This window comes from Somniosus microcephalus, chromosome 13, assembly GCF_052327205.1.
Source record: "Somniosus microcephalus isolate GS21.2 chromosome 13, FLI_Smic_1.0, whole genome shotgun sequence".
NCBI lineage: Eukaryota > Metazoa > Chordata > Chondrichthyes > Squaliformes > Somniosidae > Somniosus > Somniosus microcephalus.
This window is the reverse complement of record NC_140999.1, coordinates 2,620,702-2,638,335: the sequence shown is the minus strand read 5'-3', so window position 1 is coordinate 2,638,335 and position 17,634 is coordinate 2,620,702. Positions and strand designations below refer to the sequence as shown.

The window sequence follows — 17,634 nt, the reverse complement described above, 5'->3', positions numbered from 1 at the left end:
ACTGGATGATGCAGTGTGTGCAGTGTCTCTGCACTGGATGATGCAGTGTGTGCAGTGTCTCTGCACAGGATGATGCAGTGTGTGCAGTGTCTCTGCACTGGATGATGCAGTGTGTGCAGTGTCTCTGCACTGGATGATGCAGTGTGCAGTGTCTCTGCACTGGATGATGCAGTGTGTGCAGTGTCTCTGCACAGGATGATGCAGTGTGTGCAGTGTCTCTGCACAGGATGATGCAGTGTGCAGTGTCTCTGCACTGGATGATGCAGTGTGCAGTGTCTCTGCACTGGATGATGCAGTGTGCAGTGTCTCTGCACTGGATGATGCAGTGTGTGCAGTGTCTCTGCACTGGATGATGCAGTGTGCAGTGTCTCTGCACTGGATGATGCAGTGTGCAGTGTCTCTGCACTGGATGATGCAGTGTGTGCAGTGTCTCTGCACAGGATGATGCAGTGTGTGCAGTGTCTCTGCACAGGATGATGCAGTGTGCAGTGTCTCTGCACTGGATGATGCAGTGTGCAGTGTCTCTGCACTGGATGATGCAGTGTGTGCAGTGTCTCTGCACTGGATGATGCAGTGTGCAGTGTCTCTGCACTGGATGATGCAGTGTGTGCAGTGTCTCTGCACTGGATGATGCAGTGTGTGCAGTGTCTCTGCACTGGATGATGCAGTGTGTGCAGTGTCTCTGCACAGGATGATGCAGTGTGTGCAGTGTCTCTGCACTGGATGATGCAGTGTGTGCAGTGTCTCTGCACTGAATGATGCAGTGTGTGCAGTGTCTCTGCACTGAATGATGCAGTGTGTGCAGTGTCTCTGCACTGGATGATGCAGTGTGTGCAGTGTCTCTGCACAGGATGATGCAGTGTGTGCAGTGTCTCTGCACAGGATGATGCAGTGTGTGCAGTGTCTCTGCACTGGATGATGCAGTGTGTGCAGTGTCTCTGCACTGAATGATGCAGTGTGTGCAGTGTCTCTGCACTGAATGATGCAGTGTGTGCAGTGTCTCTGCACTGGATGATGCAGTGTGTGCAGTGTCTCTGCACTGGATGATGCAGTGTGTGCAGTGTCTCTGCACTGGATGATGCAGTGTGTGCAGTGTCTCTGCACTGGATGATGCAGTGTGTGCAGTGTCTCTGCACAGGATGATGCAGTGTGTGCAGTGTCTCTGCACTGGATGATGCAGTGTGTGCAGTGTCTCTGCACTGGATGATGCAGTGTGTGCAGTGTCTCTGCACAGGATGATGCAGTGTGTGCAGTGTCTCTGCACTGGATGATGCAGTGTGTGCAGTGTCTCTGCACTGGATGATGCAGTGTGTGCAGTGTCTCTGCACAGGATGATGCAGTGTGTGCAGTGTCTCTGCACTGGATGATGCAGTGTGTGCAGTGTCTCTGCACTGGATGATGCAGTGTGTGCAGTGTCTCTGCACTGAATGATGCAGTGCGTGCAGTGTCTCTGCACTGGATGATGCAGTGCGTGCAGTGTCTCTGCACTGGATGATGCAGTGCGTGCAGTGTCTCTGCACTGGATGATGCAGTGTGTGCAGTGTCTCTGCACAGGATGATGCAGTGTGTGCAGTGTCTCTGCACTGGATGATGCAGTGTGTGCAGTGTCTCTGCACTGGATGATGCAGTGTGTGCAGTGTCTCTGCACTGGATGATGCAGTGTGTGCAGTGTCTCTGCACAGGATGATGCAGTGTGTGCAGTGTCTCTGCACTGGATGATGCAGTGTGTGCAGTGTCTCTGCACTGGATGATGCAGTGTGTGCAGTGTCTCTGCACAGGATGATGCAGTGTGTGCAGTGTCTCTGCACAGGATGATGCAGTGTGTGCAGTGTCTCTGCACTGGATGATGCAGTGTGTGCAGTGTCTCTGCACAGGATGATGCAGTGTGTGCAGTGTCTCTGCACTGGATGATGCAGTGTGTGCAGTGTCTCTGCACTGGATGATGCAGTGTGCAGTGTCTCTGCACTGGATGATGCAGTGTGTGCAGTGTCTCTGCACAGGATGATGCAGTGTGTGCAGTGTCTCTGCACAGGATGATGCAGTGTGCAGTGTCTCTGCACTGGATGATGCAGTGTGCAGTGTCTCTGCACTGGATGATGCAGTGTGCAGTGTCTCTGCACTGGATGATGCAGTGTGTGCAGTGTCTCTGCACTGGATGATGCAGTGTGCAGTGTCTCTGCACTGGATGATGCAGTGTGCAGTGTCTCTGCACTGGATGATGCAGTGTGCAGTGTCTCTGCACTGGATGATGCAGTGTGTGCAGTGTCTCTGCACAGGATGATGCAGTGTGTGCAGTGTCTCTGCACAGGATGATGCAGTGTGCAGTGTCTCTGCACTGGATGATGCAGTGTGCAGTGTCTCTGCACTGGATGATGCAGTGTGTGCAGTGTCTCTGCACTGGATGATGCAGTGTGCAGTGTCTCTGCACTGGATGATGCAGTGTGTGCAGTGTCTCTGCACTGGATGATGCAGTGTGTGCAGTGTCTCTGCACTGGATGATGCAGTGTGTGCAGTGTCTCTGCACAGGATGATGCAGTGTGTGCAGTGTCTCTGCACTGGATGATGCAGTGTGTGCAGTGTCTCTGCACTGAATGATGCAGTGTGTGCAGTGTCTCTGCACTGAATGATGCAGTGTGTGCAGTGTCTCTGCACTGGATGATGCAGTGTGTGCAGTGTCTCTGCACAGGATGATGCAGTGTGTGCAGTGTCTCTGCACAGGATGATGCAGTGTGTGCAGTGTCTCTGCACTGGATGATGCAGTGTGTGCAGTGTCTCTGCACTGAATGATGCAGTGTGTGCAGTGTCTCTGCACTGAATGATGCAGTGTGTGCAGTGTCTCTGCACTGGATGATGCAGTGTGTGCAGTGTCTCTGCACTGGATGATTCAGTGTGTGCAGTGTCTCTGCACTGGATGATGCAGTGTGTGCAGTGTCTCTGCACTGGATGATGCAGTGTGTGCAGTGTCTCTGCACAGGATGATGCAGTGTGTGCAGTGTCTCTGCACTGGATGATGCAGTGTGTGCAGTGTCTCTGCACTGGATGATGCAGTGTGTGCAGTGTCTCTGCACAGGATGATGCAGTGTGTGCAGTGTCTCTGCACTGGATGATGCAGTGTGTGCAGTGTCTCTGCACTGGATGATGCAGTGTGTGCAGTGTCTCTGCACAGGATGATGCAGTGTGTGCAGTGTCTCTGCACTGGATGATGCAGTGTGTGCAGTGTCTCTGCACTGGATGATGCAGTGTGTGCAGTGTCTCTGCACTGAATGATGCAGTGTGTGCAGTGTCTCTGCACTGGATGATGCAGTGCGTGCAGTGTCTCTGCACTGGATGATGCAGTGCGTGCAGTGTCTCTGCACTGTGATGCAGTGTGTGCAGTGTCTCTGCACAGGATGATGCAGTGTGTGCAGTGTCTCTGCACTGGATGATGCAGTGTGTGCAGTGTCTCTGCACAGGATGATGCAGTGTGTGCAGTGTCTCTGCACTGGATGATGCAGTGTGTGCAGTGTCTCTGCACTGAATGATGCAGTGTGCAGTGTCTCTGCACTGAATGATGCAGTGTGCCGTGTCTCTGCACTGGATGATGCAGTGTGTGCAGTGTCTGCACTGAATGATGCAGTGTGTGCAGTGTCTGCACTGGATGATGCAGTATGTGCCGTGTCTCTGCACAGGATGATGCCGTGTGTGCAGTGTCTCTACACTGGATGATGCCGTGTGTGCAGTGTCTCTGCACTGGATGATGCAGTGTGTGCAGTGTCTCTGCACTGGATGATGCAGTGTGTGCAGTGTCTCTGCACTGGATGATGCAGTGTGTGCAGTGTCTCTGCACTGGATGATGCCGTGTGTGCAGTGTCTCTGCACTGGATGATGCAGTGTGTACAATCGGATGTGGGCATTGATGATATTCTTGCTCCTGCAGCATTTGAAGCGACGCGGTTTTACAACGTGAGTGAAACGAGCCCCCTGGCTCGCGAGCTGTGCGATGGGACCACCTGCAATGAGGTAGAAAGCTCAGCCAATCAGTGGATAGGTATGTACTCAAACCCGATCGAGAATTTAAGAATTATGCCACCAAAGGGCCTTTTTCGAAGTGAACGATTTGTTCTCGGGGCCGTGGGGAAGGGCGGTACTGTTGAAGTAACCTTGGTGAGTTGCTGTAGTGCATCCCGTTGATTGTAAACGCTGCAGCCATGGTGCGCTGGTGGTGGTGGGAGTGGATACTGGGTCCAGTGGCAGGGGGTCCATCAGTTGTACTGCTCGGCCCTGGGCGGTGCCAAGTTTTGTGAGTGTTGTTGAGGCTGCACCTGCCCAGGTGAGTGGCAAGTTTCCATCACATCCCTGACTTGAACCTTGTAGAGTGGAGAGGGATTGAGAGGTCAGGAGGTGAGCCCCTCATCACGGAGCACCTCCCTGTCCTGCTCTTGTGGTCACAATGGTGATATGGTTGGTCCAGTTCAGCTCCTGGACAGTGGTGGCCCCCAAGATGTTGATGGTGGGAGGAGGGGGGGGCGTCCAGTGATGAGGCTGCTGTTGAAAGTCAAGGGGAGGTGGCTGGGATTTCTCTCGATCGAGATGGTCATTACCTGCCACTTGTCAGCCCAAGTCTAGATGTTGTCCAGGTCCTGCTGTAGGCTGGCATGGGCTACTTCATTATCAGAGGAGTTGTGAATGGAGCTGAACAGCCCCAGTCCTGACCATATGATGAAGGGGGAAGGTCATTGATGAAGCAGCTGGAGATGGTTAAGCTGAGGATACCTCCCCGTACAGTGCCTGGCTCATTACTGATAGGGTCCATCCAATGTTCTTCAATCGAGGTTTGTAGCGATTTGTTTATAACTGGGTGAGTTTCTGGCCTCTTCAGAGGGTGTTAAGTGGGACTGGAGTCACAAGTAGGGAGAGTAGCCTCGCTTCTCTCAAGGACATGAGTGAACCAGTTGGGTTTTTATGGCAATCTGGAAGCTTTTGTGCTCCTATTCCTGGTGCCAGCCCACAAATTACCAGATTTATTGAGTTCAATTTCACAACTTGCCCTGGTGGGATTGTAACTCACTGCTGATCCAGTGCCAGAGACACTGGGCTTCTGGATCCATAGTTATTATGGTGCAAAGTTCGAATCTATCACTGGCGCTGTCGGAGGTGCCGTCATTCAAATGAGACGTTAAACCGAGGCCCCGTCTGCCCCCTCGGGTGGATGAAAAAGATCCCATGGCCACTATTGGAAGAAGAGCAGGGGGAGTTCTCCCCGGTGTCCTGGGGCCGATATTTATCCCTCAATCAACATCACTGAAAACAGATGATCTGGTCGTTTATCTCATTGCTGTTTGTGGGAGCTTGCTGTGCGCAGATTGGCTGCCGCGTTTCCTACATTACAACAGTGACCACACTTCAGAAAGTAGTGAATCGGCTGTGAAGTGCTTTGGGATGTCCAGCTTGTAGAACCCTGCAGCACTCGACCCGAGCAAATGGACCGCAGCACACAGGCATGGAATGAGTTTCAAGAATCTCAAACCCATACCCGAAATTCAGCTTCCGTGAGCTGTGGCTCCCCACCGGTTTCGAGCAGGCAACTGACCGGGAACAAGCACATGAGGCCCGGGAGTTAAAATCGTCCGGACCTCTCACTGTGGAGGTCAGGGGGTCGGGCAGGGGCTGGTGGGAAGTGTTGACCGGCCAACCGACTCCTACGCCCAATTAAAATCGGGGCTTAAGTCCTTATGAAACTTCTGACACCATAAGTTCCTGTGCCTACATTTACAATGGAAATTGTCTATGTAAACGTGTCACTGCAGCGACTCCACTGGCCGGAGGGTGTCATCACAGCGTGACAAGTTTACATAGAAAGTTTCCATTGTAAATACGGACAAAAGACTTTTTATTGGAAGAAATTGACACATGCCCTTAACCCCCGTATATATTTAAAAGTCTAATGTCAAGAATTCATATTGAGGAACAAATGTCTGTGAATAAATGCGGCGGAGGCACTGGAGGGTGTCAGTGGGCTGTGGATTACTCTCTGTTTGAAGTTGGAAACAAATGCTTTGTTTTTTTCCAAAGATTGTTGTGTTAAGTCAGTAACTGAAATGATTCTGGCCCACTGCACTATGACCCAGGTGACGACGCTCCCGACAACTGGCACAGGCCTGTTGCTAGGCCCCGGACCGGCTGCCGAGAGTTCGTGACTGAGCTCTGTCAGAGCTGAGCCCTTGGGAAGTTTGTGCTGTGTCTCCCCGCCTCTCCCTGCACCCCCCGCCCCTCCCCCACCGTTGCCTGAAGATCATTGTAAACAAGTCAATCGACTCGTGTTGCGACCTGTCCCTGGAACCCGTGGACAATTTACAGCCCGGTCTCCTGATGCGGAGGCAGACTGCCAAGCCAGGCCCTTGCTCAGCATGCTGCAGCCTGAGGGCAGACTCCTCGCCGGGGTATTCATTTACAAGGCAGGCTTGCCAAGGCTGGACCTCCTCATTACAGGTAGTTTATGGCCTGGGTCTGGTTCTGTTTGGTGGCGTTCTGCTTTCTTTAAAACTTACCTCATAGCTGTCAACTGGGAGCTAATGAAACACAGTCCGATATAATAACAACAAATTACTGCTGGATGGTTCGGGCCCGGGCGGCAGCAGCTTTGTTCCCTCCAGTCAGAACGTGACATTGTTGAGGAATGAGGGGAACATTAATTAAGAAACAAGCTCATAAAATTCACAAGGAAAGCAGGAAGTAGCATTCCTCAGACCCCTTCCACCCCGATTCCTCCCCCTTGCCCCATTCCTCCCACAATCACTCAGTGGGTAGTAGTACCATCCTGTGTGGTACTGGACCACGTGGTACAGGCTCCATGGACCAGTTTTTCTCTCTCCGGCATTTTCGTCAGTTCACAAAGACTAGGAATCCCCTGATTCCGAGTGTCAGCCGTGGCTCAGTGGGCAGCTCTGAGTCAGAAGGTCGTGGGTTCGAGTCCCACTCCAGAGACTTGAGCACATAATCCAGGCCGACACTCCCAGTGCAGTGCTGAGGGAGTGCCGCACTGTCGGAGGTGCCTTTTTCGGATGAGACAATAAACCGAAGCCCCGTCTACACTCTCAGGTGAACGTAAAAGATCCCACGGCCACTATTTTGAAGAAGAGCAGGGGAGTTCTCCCCGGTGTCCTGGGGCCAATATTTATCCCTCAACCAACATCACTAAAAAACATGATCTGGTCATTGTCACATTGCTGCTTGTGGGAGCTTGCTGTGCGCAAATTGGCTGCTGCGTTTCCTACATTACAACAGTGACTACACTTCAAAAGTACTTCATTGGCTGTGAAGCGCTTTGAGACGTCCTGAGGTGGTGAAAGGCGCTGGAGAAATACAAATCTTTCATTCATCTTTGGGCTGGCTGATCTCGGGAGTGTTAATCGGGACACAACTATTGATCTTCAAGCCACTGGACTCGCAAATCAGCCAGGGTTCCAGCTCCTGATCACTGCCCAATGACGCCACCCCTCCTCCCCGCTGGAAAGTGCCCGTGTGTGGGCACCAGCTGAGGACAGGATCCCTCGCCGTGGTAGTGCCCCCCATGGTTGAATGTCCCAAGGCGCTTCACAGGAGCGATTATCAAACAAAATTTGACACCGAGCCACATAAGGTGATATTAGGACACGTGACCAGAAGCTGGGTCGAAGCGATGGGTTTTAAGGAGCGTCTTAAAGGAGGAGAGAGAGGCGGAGAGGTTTAGGGAGGGAATTCCAGGCAGCTGAAGGCACGGCCGCCAGTGGTGGAGCGATGGAAATCGGGGGATGCTCAAGAGGCCAGAATTGGAGGAGCGCAGAGATCACAGGGGATTGTAGGGCTGGAGGAGGTTACAGAGATAGGGAGGGGCGAGGGATTTGAACACAAGGATGAGAATTTTAATATCGAGGCGTTGCCGGACCGGGAGGCAATGTAGGTCAGCGAGCCCAGGGGGTGATGGGTGAACGGGACTGGGTTAGTACAGGAGAGGGAGTGCACTGGAAATTGTAAGTGCATTCCTTGGTAAATGAGCCGTCACACATCTTGATCTCTCGAGGAGTGTGGCAGTCACAGTGGAGCGCTGTCGGGCAGTGCTGACTGCAGCTGCCCCAATGATGTAACCAAGAAAGTTCTGCTGTGTTTTGGAAACACCCCTCGGGCATAATCCAGCAGTTCCTGTCACCATGACAACCGCACCGCTCATAATAAAATTATAAACAAAGACTCCCATGCAACCTCTAGCCTTCCATCACCAGTCGCTAACATCTTTAAACAGACACGAGAAGGATTTCCCCACCGATGTACCGCACCTCGGGAAGGACATACTGTACTGGCCTCGGAGGGGGGGGGGGGGGCAGCGCAGATTCACCAGAATGATACCGGGGCTGAAAGGGTTAAATTCCGAGGACAGGCTGCACAGACTGGGCTTGTATTCCCTTGAGTTTAGAAGATTAAGGGGTGATCTAATCGAGGTGTTTAAGATGATTAAAGGAGTTGATGGGGTCGAGAGAGAGGAACTATTTCCTCTGGTGGGGGGGAGTCCAGAACAAGGGGGCAGAACCTTAAAATTAGAGCCAGGCCGTTCAGGGGTGATGTCAGGAAGCACTTCTTCACACAAAGGGGGGTGGAAATCTGGAACTCGCTCCCCAAAATGCTGTCGAGGCTGGGGGTCAGTTGGAGCTTTCCGAACTGAGATGGACAGATTTTTGCTGGGTCAGGGTATCGAGGGATGTGGAGCAAAGGCCCGAGTCCCACAGGCACTGGCTGGAGTGACCGCCCTCCTATACCTGGCCCCAAGTTACCGTGCTTCATCCGGAAACCTCGACTGTAGGGAGCTCCATGTCTGTGCCCAGTCCTGTTTTCAACCCAATATTCATTCACGCGCACACATCTTTTCATAGAAACATAGAAGATAGGAGCAGGAGTAGGCCATTCGGCCCCTCGAGCCTGCTCCGCCATTTAATGAGATCATGGCTGATCATCCAAATTCAGTACCCTGTCCCTGCTTTCTCCCCATATCCCTTGATCCCTTTAGCCTCAAGAAATATATCTAACTCCTTCTTGAATATATTTAATGAATTGGCCTCCACTGCCTTCTGTGGTAGAGAATTCCACAGGTTCACCACTCTCTGGGTGAAGAAATTCCTCCTCACCTCTGTCCTAAATGGCTTACCCCTTATCCTTAGACTGTGACCCCTGGTTCTGGACTCCCCGACCATCGGGAACATCCTTCCTGCATCTAGTCTGTCCAGTCCTGTCAGAATTTTATAAGTTTCAATGAGATCCCCTCTCATTCTTCTAAACTCCAGCGAGTACAAGCCCAATCGACCCAATCTCTCCTCATACGTCATTCCTGCCATCCCAGGTATCAGTCTGGTGAATCTTCGCTGCACTCCCTCCATGGCAAGAACATCCTTCCTCAGATAAGACGACCAAAACTGCACACGATAGTCACTGGACAGCTGTCAGGAGCTGGAATCCTGGATGAGTTTCCCCTCACTAGGCCAGGGTACTGAGGCCAACAGGTGTAAACCAATCACGGCCTCCGACTGAGAGCTAACTTAGGATTGAACTGTGACCTTCTCATCCATATGGCTCACTGGGCAATGCCTTAACCAACCAGGCCATTGAGAGAGAGGATTTGGTGCTGGAGATTAAATCTGACAGTGGATTTGCTGTTGGGATCAATGTTCCTTTGGATCAGGATTTTATTAAGCATTGTCCTGCTTGGATCAGACATTCTATCCCATGGGAGTAAATGGGAAGGGGTTTGGTCCGTTGGGATTCTGTACAATGGGACTGAATGACCTAAAACAGATTATCTGCTGATTTATTTCATTGCTGTTTGTGGGAGCTTGCTGTGCACAAATTGGCTGCTAACGTTTCCCACATTACAACGGTGACTGCACGTCAAAAAGTACTTCATTGGCTGTAAAGCGCTTTGGGACGTCCTGAGGTGGTGAAAGGCGCTAGAGAAATGCAGTAAGTGCTTTCTGAAAAGAAAAGGAGAGAAAGACTTGCATTTCTGTAGCGCCTACAACTCTCCGAGATCTCTGCACTCCTCCAATTCTGGCCTCTTGCGTATCCCCCGATTTGAATCGCTCCGCCATTGGCGGCCGTGCCTTCAACGGCCGAGGCCCCGAGCTCTGGAATTCCCTCCCTAAACCTCTCCGCCTCTCTCCCTCCTTTCAAATGCTGCTTAACACCTCTGACCGAGCTTTTGGTCACCTGTCCTAATTTCTTATGTGACTCGGTGTCAAATTTTGTTTGATAATCGTTCCTGTGAAGCGCCCTGGGACATTTTACTGGATACGGGCCAAGAGAGAGAGACAGGTGCTATATAAATGCAGGTTGTTGTTGTTATTGGTGTGATGGAGCCCAGCCCATCCCCCCCCCGGCTGACCAGAGGAAGAACCTGGTCCTCCGACAGGGCTAACAGGACAGGACAAGATCAAAATGAGTTGGGCCAGTTGGGTTGTTTAATGCTCTTTGTGTTTATTGTAGGGTTCGTCCAGTCTGGCACCTGTAAGAATGTGTATGACTGTCTGGAGGAGGAACGCTACGAGCTCTGCGCGTGTTACCGTGACTGTGGCTTCGATGGGACGCCCGTGTGTGGCTCCGACGGAGTTCTGTATCGGAACCAGTGTCAGATGGAGGTGGCGACATGTCGAAACAACACCCGAATCGAGCAGGTCCCCGTGTCACAGTGCCCCTCCAGTAAGAGACCCTCGGTTCACACTCGAACTTTACCACCAAACAGCGATTGGTCAACTCCGGGACCTGAGCTCAATTTGAGCCAAGCAGCGGGGTTAAAGGTCGCTGTCGGATGGAGACCGTGTGTCTCGGGGACTAAATCATGGGGCCGGCAAATTCAGGGCAAACCGATCAGATAGGGTTGGTCTTTTTCTCTGTCTATCTCCTCTCTCTCTCTCTCTGTCTCTAGTTCTCTTTCCCGCTGCCCCTGTCTATCTCCTTCTCTCCAGCTACATGTCTCTCTCTCTCAACCCGTCTCTCTCTCTCTCTCTCTCTCTCTCTAGTTCTCTTTCCCGCTGCCCCCGTCTCTCTCTCTCTCTCTCTCTCTCTCAACCTGTCTCTCTCTCTCAACCTGTCTCTCTCTCTCTCTCTCTCAAAACCTGTCTCTCTCTCTCTCTCGGCCTGTCTCTCTCTCCCTCTGTCTGTGTGTCTCTCATTGTACAGTGGGATAGATATCAACTCTCCATATTTGGGATGGACTTCAGCCCAGCTGGGCTGAGGGTGTCCCCTGGGTTCGGGATGAGGGTGTCCCCTGGGTTCGGGATGAGGGTGTCCCCTGGGTTCGGGATGAGGGTGTCCCCTGGGTTCGTGATGAGGGTGTCCCCTGGGTTCGGGATGAGGGTGTCCCCTGGGTTCGGGATGAGGGTGTCCCCTGGGTTCGGGATGAGGATCCGATGGTCCTTATTTGATGTTGAATATTGGCAGGCACTCCCTGAGCCAGGACAGTAGGCTGACCTTTGACCTCTGCTTCCTCCCCACAGTGGACACCATCCCTGGAGCAAGCGAGCCCGTGGCATCGCCGGCGAAGCTGCCGCTGACGGAACACAGCCAAGCTGGTAAGTCTCAGCCGCTACTCAGCGTGCCCGCGGTTAACCCCTGGGCTCCCAGTGGGACCGGCCAGTTGGCGAGTGCCTTGTGCAGCACTGCCCCCACACAGGGCAGGAGCGTCTCCCGGTCCAGTGCTGAGCGCGAGCGGGGCAGAGGCAAGTGGTGAATCGGCCAGGGTTCCCACCCTCGGAGGCCGCCCATTGACCCAGCCCGACCTTTGTGGGAGGGCGGGGGGACAAGATTGGGGCTTGGCCGTGATACCGGCGCCGCCTCCACAGGCGAACATCCTGCCGACACACACCGCGGGCTGAGGTAACCGAGGGTGCCCGTGCAGCCTGTACCCTGGTGAGAGTCGGCAACATCAGGGAGGGAGAAGGTCGAGTCGGGGAGAGGGTCATCATATCCTGGGGAGGAAGATGAGACATGGATGGGTCAAACTGCCCCCCGCCCCCCGCGGGCAGTGTCTGTGGAGATGTTCAGGTGTTAGACTGTCAATCAAAGAGGTTCACAAGACGCGAGAGGTTAACCTGAGGTGGGAGGGGTGACTTTGCCTCCGTGCAGGAATTCAACCAAACATGCAGACCCCAAAACACAGACTCCCTGACACAACAACAAAACATTTTCAGTGTTTTGCAGATGGTTACAGCATAGGAAAAATCAGAGCTTGAACTATTTCAGAAAACAATCAAAACTCGGAATGTGTAGTAACAGCTCAGTGCAGAGACTGGAGAAGCTGGGATTGTTCTCCTTGGAGCAGAGAATGTTAAGGGGAGATTTGATAGAGGTGTTCAAAATCACGAGGGGTTTTCATAGAATCATAGAATGGTTGCAGTATGGAAGGAGGCCATTCGGCCCGTCGAGCCCGTGCCGGCTCTCTGCACGAGCACTTCAGCCAGTCCCCCTCCCCCGCCCTTTCCCCGGAGCCCTGCAAATTTCTTTCTTTCAGGTACTTATCCCATTCCCTTTTGAAAGCCACGATTGCGTCTGCCTCCACCACCCTCTCAGGCAGTGAATTCCAGATCCTAACCACTCGCTGTGTAAAAATGTTTTTCCTCATGTCGCCTTTGGCTCTTCTGCCAATCACCTTAAATCTGTGTCCTCTGGTTCTCGACCCTTCCGCCAATGGGAACAGTTTCTCTCTACTCGGTCCAGACCCTTCATGATTTTGAACACCTCGATCAAATCTCCTCTCAATCTTCTCTGCTCCAAGGAGAACAACCCCAGTTTCTCCAGTCTATCCACGTAACTGAAGTCCCTCATCCCTGGAATCATTCTCGTGAATCTTTTCTGCACCCTCTCTGAGGCCTTCACATCCTTCCTAAAGTGCGGTGCCCAAAATTGGACACAATACTCCAGTTGGGGCCGAACCAGTGTTTTATAAAGGTTCATCATAATTTCCACACTTTTGTACTCGATGCCTCTATTTATGAAGCCCAGGATCCTGTAAGCTTTTTTAACTGCTCTCTCAACCTGCCCTGCCACCTTCAACGATTTGTGCCCACATACCCCCAGGTCTCTCTGTTCATGCACCCCCTTTAGGATTGGACCCTTTAGTTTACATTGCCTCTCCTCATTCTTTCTACCAAAATGCATCACTTCGCACTTTTCAGCGTTAAATTTCATCTGCCACGTGTCCGCCCATTCCACCAGCCTGTCTATGTCCTCCTGAAGTCTGTCACTCTCCTCCTCACTGTTCACTGTACTTCCAAGTTTCGTGTCATCTGCACATTTTGAAATTGTGCCCTGTACACCCACATCCAAGTCATTAATATATATCAAGAAAAGCAGGTTTTGATGGAGTAAATAAGGAGAAACTGTTTCCAGTGGCAGGAGGGTCGGTAACCAGAGGACACAGATTGAAGATAATCGGCAAAAGAACCAGAGGGGAGATGAGGAGAATGTTTTTACGCAGCGAGTTGTTGTGATCTGGAACGCGCTGCCTGAAAGGGCGGTGGAAGCAGATTCAACAGAAGTTTCAAAAGGGAATTGGAGAAATACTTGAAGGGGAAAATTTGCAGGGCTCTGGGGAAAGAGCCGGGGGGAGTGGGGCTAATTGGAAAGCTCGTTCAAAGGCTTGATGGGCCGAATGGCCTCCTTCTGTGCTGTTTGATTCTATGATCCAAGTGAGAGCGCGAGTCTGAGGCCGCACCTACAGTCAACGCGAACAGGCTCCCTCTGCAAAGCCTCGGCAACAAGGAGTTTGCTTGCGTGGGGCGTGAAGCTGATCCCAGCTGTGTGGCAGAGGCTGCCTCGCCACATGTGGTATTTAAGTGATAATCACTCTGTGCTTGAGCGTTCCAGCCTGCGATGCCAAGTCTCTTATCTGCGTTCCTTCCCTCACTCAGCTGAAGTGTCTCCACCCGCACCGTCCCAGACACCCCTTAACCCGAGCCCTACCAATTTAAAGATTTCAAAGATGTTAGGAGATTTTTTTTGTTGTGAGCAGGTGAAAAGGAAACAATGATTAATTTAAAGCAGTTTCTTTTTTTAGTTTTAATTTTTCGGATGATTACAGTGCAGGTAAACTCAGACCATAAACTATTTTTAAAATACCATCAAAACTCAGATGTGTAATAACAGCTTCGCAGAATGACAGCCCGACTAAACATGTTCTCCCAGTGCCTTTGAAAATCTCTTCACAAAGGTTAGCCCAGCTCTGAACTGCAGCCGCCGTTCTCTGGGGGATGTTATCCAGATGTGCCGCCTGCGGCCTGGCAGTCCCGTGTGTAAACGCGTTGCTCGGTGGGGCACCGAGGCACAGAGCAGGGAGGTCCTGGGTGCCGGGTTAGCTAATCTCAGACTGGCACTACCAGTGGTCTCAGGGACCCAGCATTAGAGAGGGGTAAGGGCAGACCGGGTTCCTGCTCCTGGTCACTGTCCAGTGACCCCTGGGTTAGAGAGAGGGGAAATCAGCCAGGGTTCCTGCTCCTGGTCACTGTCCAGTGACCCCTGGGCTGGAGAGAGGGGAAATCAGCCAGGGTTCCTGCTCCTGATCACTGTCCAGTGACCCCTGGGTTAGAGAGAGGGGAAATCAGCCAAGGTTCCTGCTCCTGATCACTGTCCAGTGACCCCTGGGTTAGAGAGAGGGGAAATCAGCCAAGGTTCCTGCTCCTGATCACTGTCCAGTGACCCCTGGGCTAGAGAGAGGGGAAATCAACCAGGGTTCCTGCTCCTGATCACTGTCCAGTGACCCCTGGGCTAGAGAGAGGGGAAATCAGCCAGGGTTCCTGCTCCTGATCACTGCCCAGTGACCCCTGGGCTAGAGAGAGGGGAAATCAGCCAAGGTTCCTGCTCCTGATCACTGTCCAGTGACCCCTGGGTTAGAGAGAGGGGAAATCAGCCAAGGTTCCTGCTCCTGATCACTGTCCAGTGACCCCTGGGTTAGAGAGAGGGGAAATCAGCCAAGGTTCCTGCTCCTGATCACTGTCCAGTGACCCCTGGGCTAGAGAGAGAGGGGAAATCAGCCAAGGTTCCTGCTCCTGATCACTGCCCAGTGACCCCTGGGCTAGAGAGAGGGGAAATCAGCCAGGGTTCCTGCTCCTGATCACTGTCCAGTGACCCCTGGGCTAGAGAGAGGGGAAATCAGCCAAGGTTCCTGCTCCTGATCACTGCCCAGTGACCCCTGGGCTAGAGAGAGGGGAAATCAGCCCGGGTTCCTGCTCCTGATCACTGTCCAGTGACACCAGCTGGGGAGGCAGGGGGCGTCACACACACACTCTCCCACACAGATATACACAAACACACATTCTCTGCCAAGCATGAGTTGTTGAGTGGGAAGTGTGAGGTTATCCACTTTGGATCAGGGAAAGATAAATCGGAATATGTTCTTAATGGTGAGAGACTCGAAGCTGTGGAGGAGCGAAGGGATTTGAGTGCCCCTGTACACAAATTACTAAAAGCTCGTGGGCAGCTTCATAAAGTAGTCTAAGAGGCTGATGGAATGTTGGTCTTTATCTCGAGGGGACTGAATACAAAGTGGGTGAAGTGAAGCTTCTGTTGTACCGAGCTCTGGTCAGACCCCACTTGGACACTGGGTTCCGTTCTGGGCCCCGCCCCTCGGGAGGATATCTTGGCCTCGGAGGGGGGGCAGCGCAGATTCACCAGAATGATACCGGGGCTAAAAGGGTTAAATTCCGAGGACAGGTTGCACAGACTGGGCTTGTATTCCCTCGAGTTTAGAAGATTAAGGGGTGATCTGATCGAGGTGTTTAAGATGATTAAAGGAGTTGATCGGGTCGAGAGAGAGAAACTATTTCCTCTGGTGGGGGGAGTCCAGAACAAGGGGGCAGAACCTTAAAATTAGAGCCAGGCCGTTCAGGGGTGATGTCAGGAAGCACTTCTTCACACAAAGGGGGGTGGAAATCTGGAACTCTCCCCCCCCAGAGAGCTGTTGAGGCTGGGGGTCAATTGAAAATGTCAAAACTGAGATTGATGGATATTTGTTGGGCGAGGGTATCGAGGGTCAGGGAGCAAGGGCGGGCGGGTGGAGCCGAGGTACAGATCAGCCCTGATCTGATAGAATGGCAGAGCAGGCTCGAGGGGCTGAATGGCCTCCTCCTGTTGCAATGACTCCTGAATGTTGAATGTTCCTGTGCCCGGCACAGTGGCTGAGGCCCAGGGTTCCCCGCGCTCCGATCAGCGAACTCAGCACGGCCCAGGGCTTCAATGTGGCACCAACAAAAATAATTTTAAAAAAAATTTTCAATGCTGCTAAAGTTGTATTTTGCAGATGATGCTTGAGAGTTGGGTAGATGTGCTTGAATATTCCATTAACGTGAGACAAGGGCACAGTAAATAAAGTACTTTCAAATCAGCCAAACACGCACAGGGAGCCTCAAACCTTGAACAGATTTCTTGTTTACGCAGAGCTCCCGGGGCCGTTAACCCTTTCACACAATTGCCCATTCTGTCCTCGCACCAACTTTACACAAACTCTGGACAGAATTTCAGCCCAAACTGTAGCGTGAGCTCCACCCGGGGGCCAGAGAGCCTCACTGCAGCTCCACAAGCACACGGGCAGTGACTGAGAATCAGGGCAAGAACACTCCCCCCGCGCTCCCCCCCTCGCCCCCCCCCCCCGCGCTCCCCCTCGCGCCCCCGCACTCGCCCACGCACACACTCTTTCCCCCCCCGGCTCTGGCCCAAAGCTTCAAGGTGGTTACATTTTTGACAATTTCTCGAAATTGTGGCTTTAGTTTCAATGTTAAATATACTTTAAAAATTGCCTCCTATCAAGTCATTATTAATGGTGTTTTGTTAAATCCCCCCTCTCTCTGACACACTTTCTCTGCCACTATCTATCTTTCTATCTGTCACTATCCTCCCATCTCTCTTATTTCTCTCAATCTCGTTCCCTCCCTCCCTCTGTCACACTCTGCCCTTCCCACCCTCTGTATCTTTCTCTGCTTCAATCTCCCTCTCCCTATATTTCACCCTTTCTCACTCTATTCCTCTCTCTCTCCCTCTCTCTCTCACACAGATGATGTCACTGTGCCACAATCAGAACTTTCCTATTACTCTTATGGGACGAGTTACGAGTATGACCCAGACCTGTTTGTATCTGATGTGGACGATGGGTTGGAAATGAATGAAGATCAGATGGAGAGACTGAGCCAGGGAGCAGAGGGAGAACAGAAGAAGGGACCAGTGAAAAGTGAATGGTAACTATCGGCAACCAACAGCAGTCACTCACCGAGCAACTGGACAAGACACAATTGAACAAACTCCTGTCACAGCCAGCGTTACTTCTGTGTCTGTGTGTCTCTGTCTGTCTGTGTGTCTCTGTCTGTCTGTGTGTCTCTGTCTGTCTGTGTGACTCTGTCTGTCTGTGTGACTCTGTCTGTCTGTGTGACTCTGTCTGTCTGTGTCTGTGAACATGTCCTGACTCTCTGGTAAACTGTGTTCTGTTTCCTCCCTGACAGATTACGGATTCTCAGGCACGGGAAGAGGAGGAATCGGAGAACACGGATGTTGTGACCTGTACATGTGTGTTTATATGTTCCAAGGACCGAGCACTGTTGCTGAAGACGGCACAATATTATCCGTACCCAACTATTAAATAGGCTCGACTAT

At 52.1% G+C, this 17,634-nt stretch overlaps 1 protein-coding gene across 1 annotated transcript in view; it reads left to right on the top strand.

The window, feature by feature from the left end:
• Positions 1–17,634, top strand: part of cpamd8 (C3 and PZP like alpha-2-macroglobulin domain containing 8) — a 119,661-nt gene extending 102,027 nt beyond the window's left edge. Inside the window, exons 32-36 of the mRNA XM_086004339.1 lie at positions 3,917–4,027; positions 10,486–10,698; positions 11,496–11,570; positions 17,042–17,222; positions 17,484–17,634. Of these exons, the coding sequence (XP_085860465.1) occupies positions 3,917–4,027; positions 10,486–10,698; positions 11,496–11,570; positions 17,042–17,222; position 17,484 (581 nt within the window). The 3' untranslated portion in view covers positions 17,485–17,634. The remainder of the gene's footprint in view (positions 1–3,916; positions 4,028–10,485; positions 10,699–11,495; positions 11,571–17,041; positions 17,223–17,483) is intronic.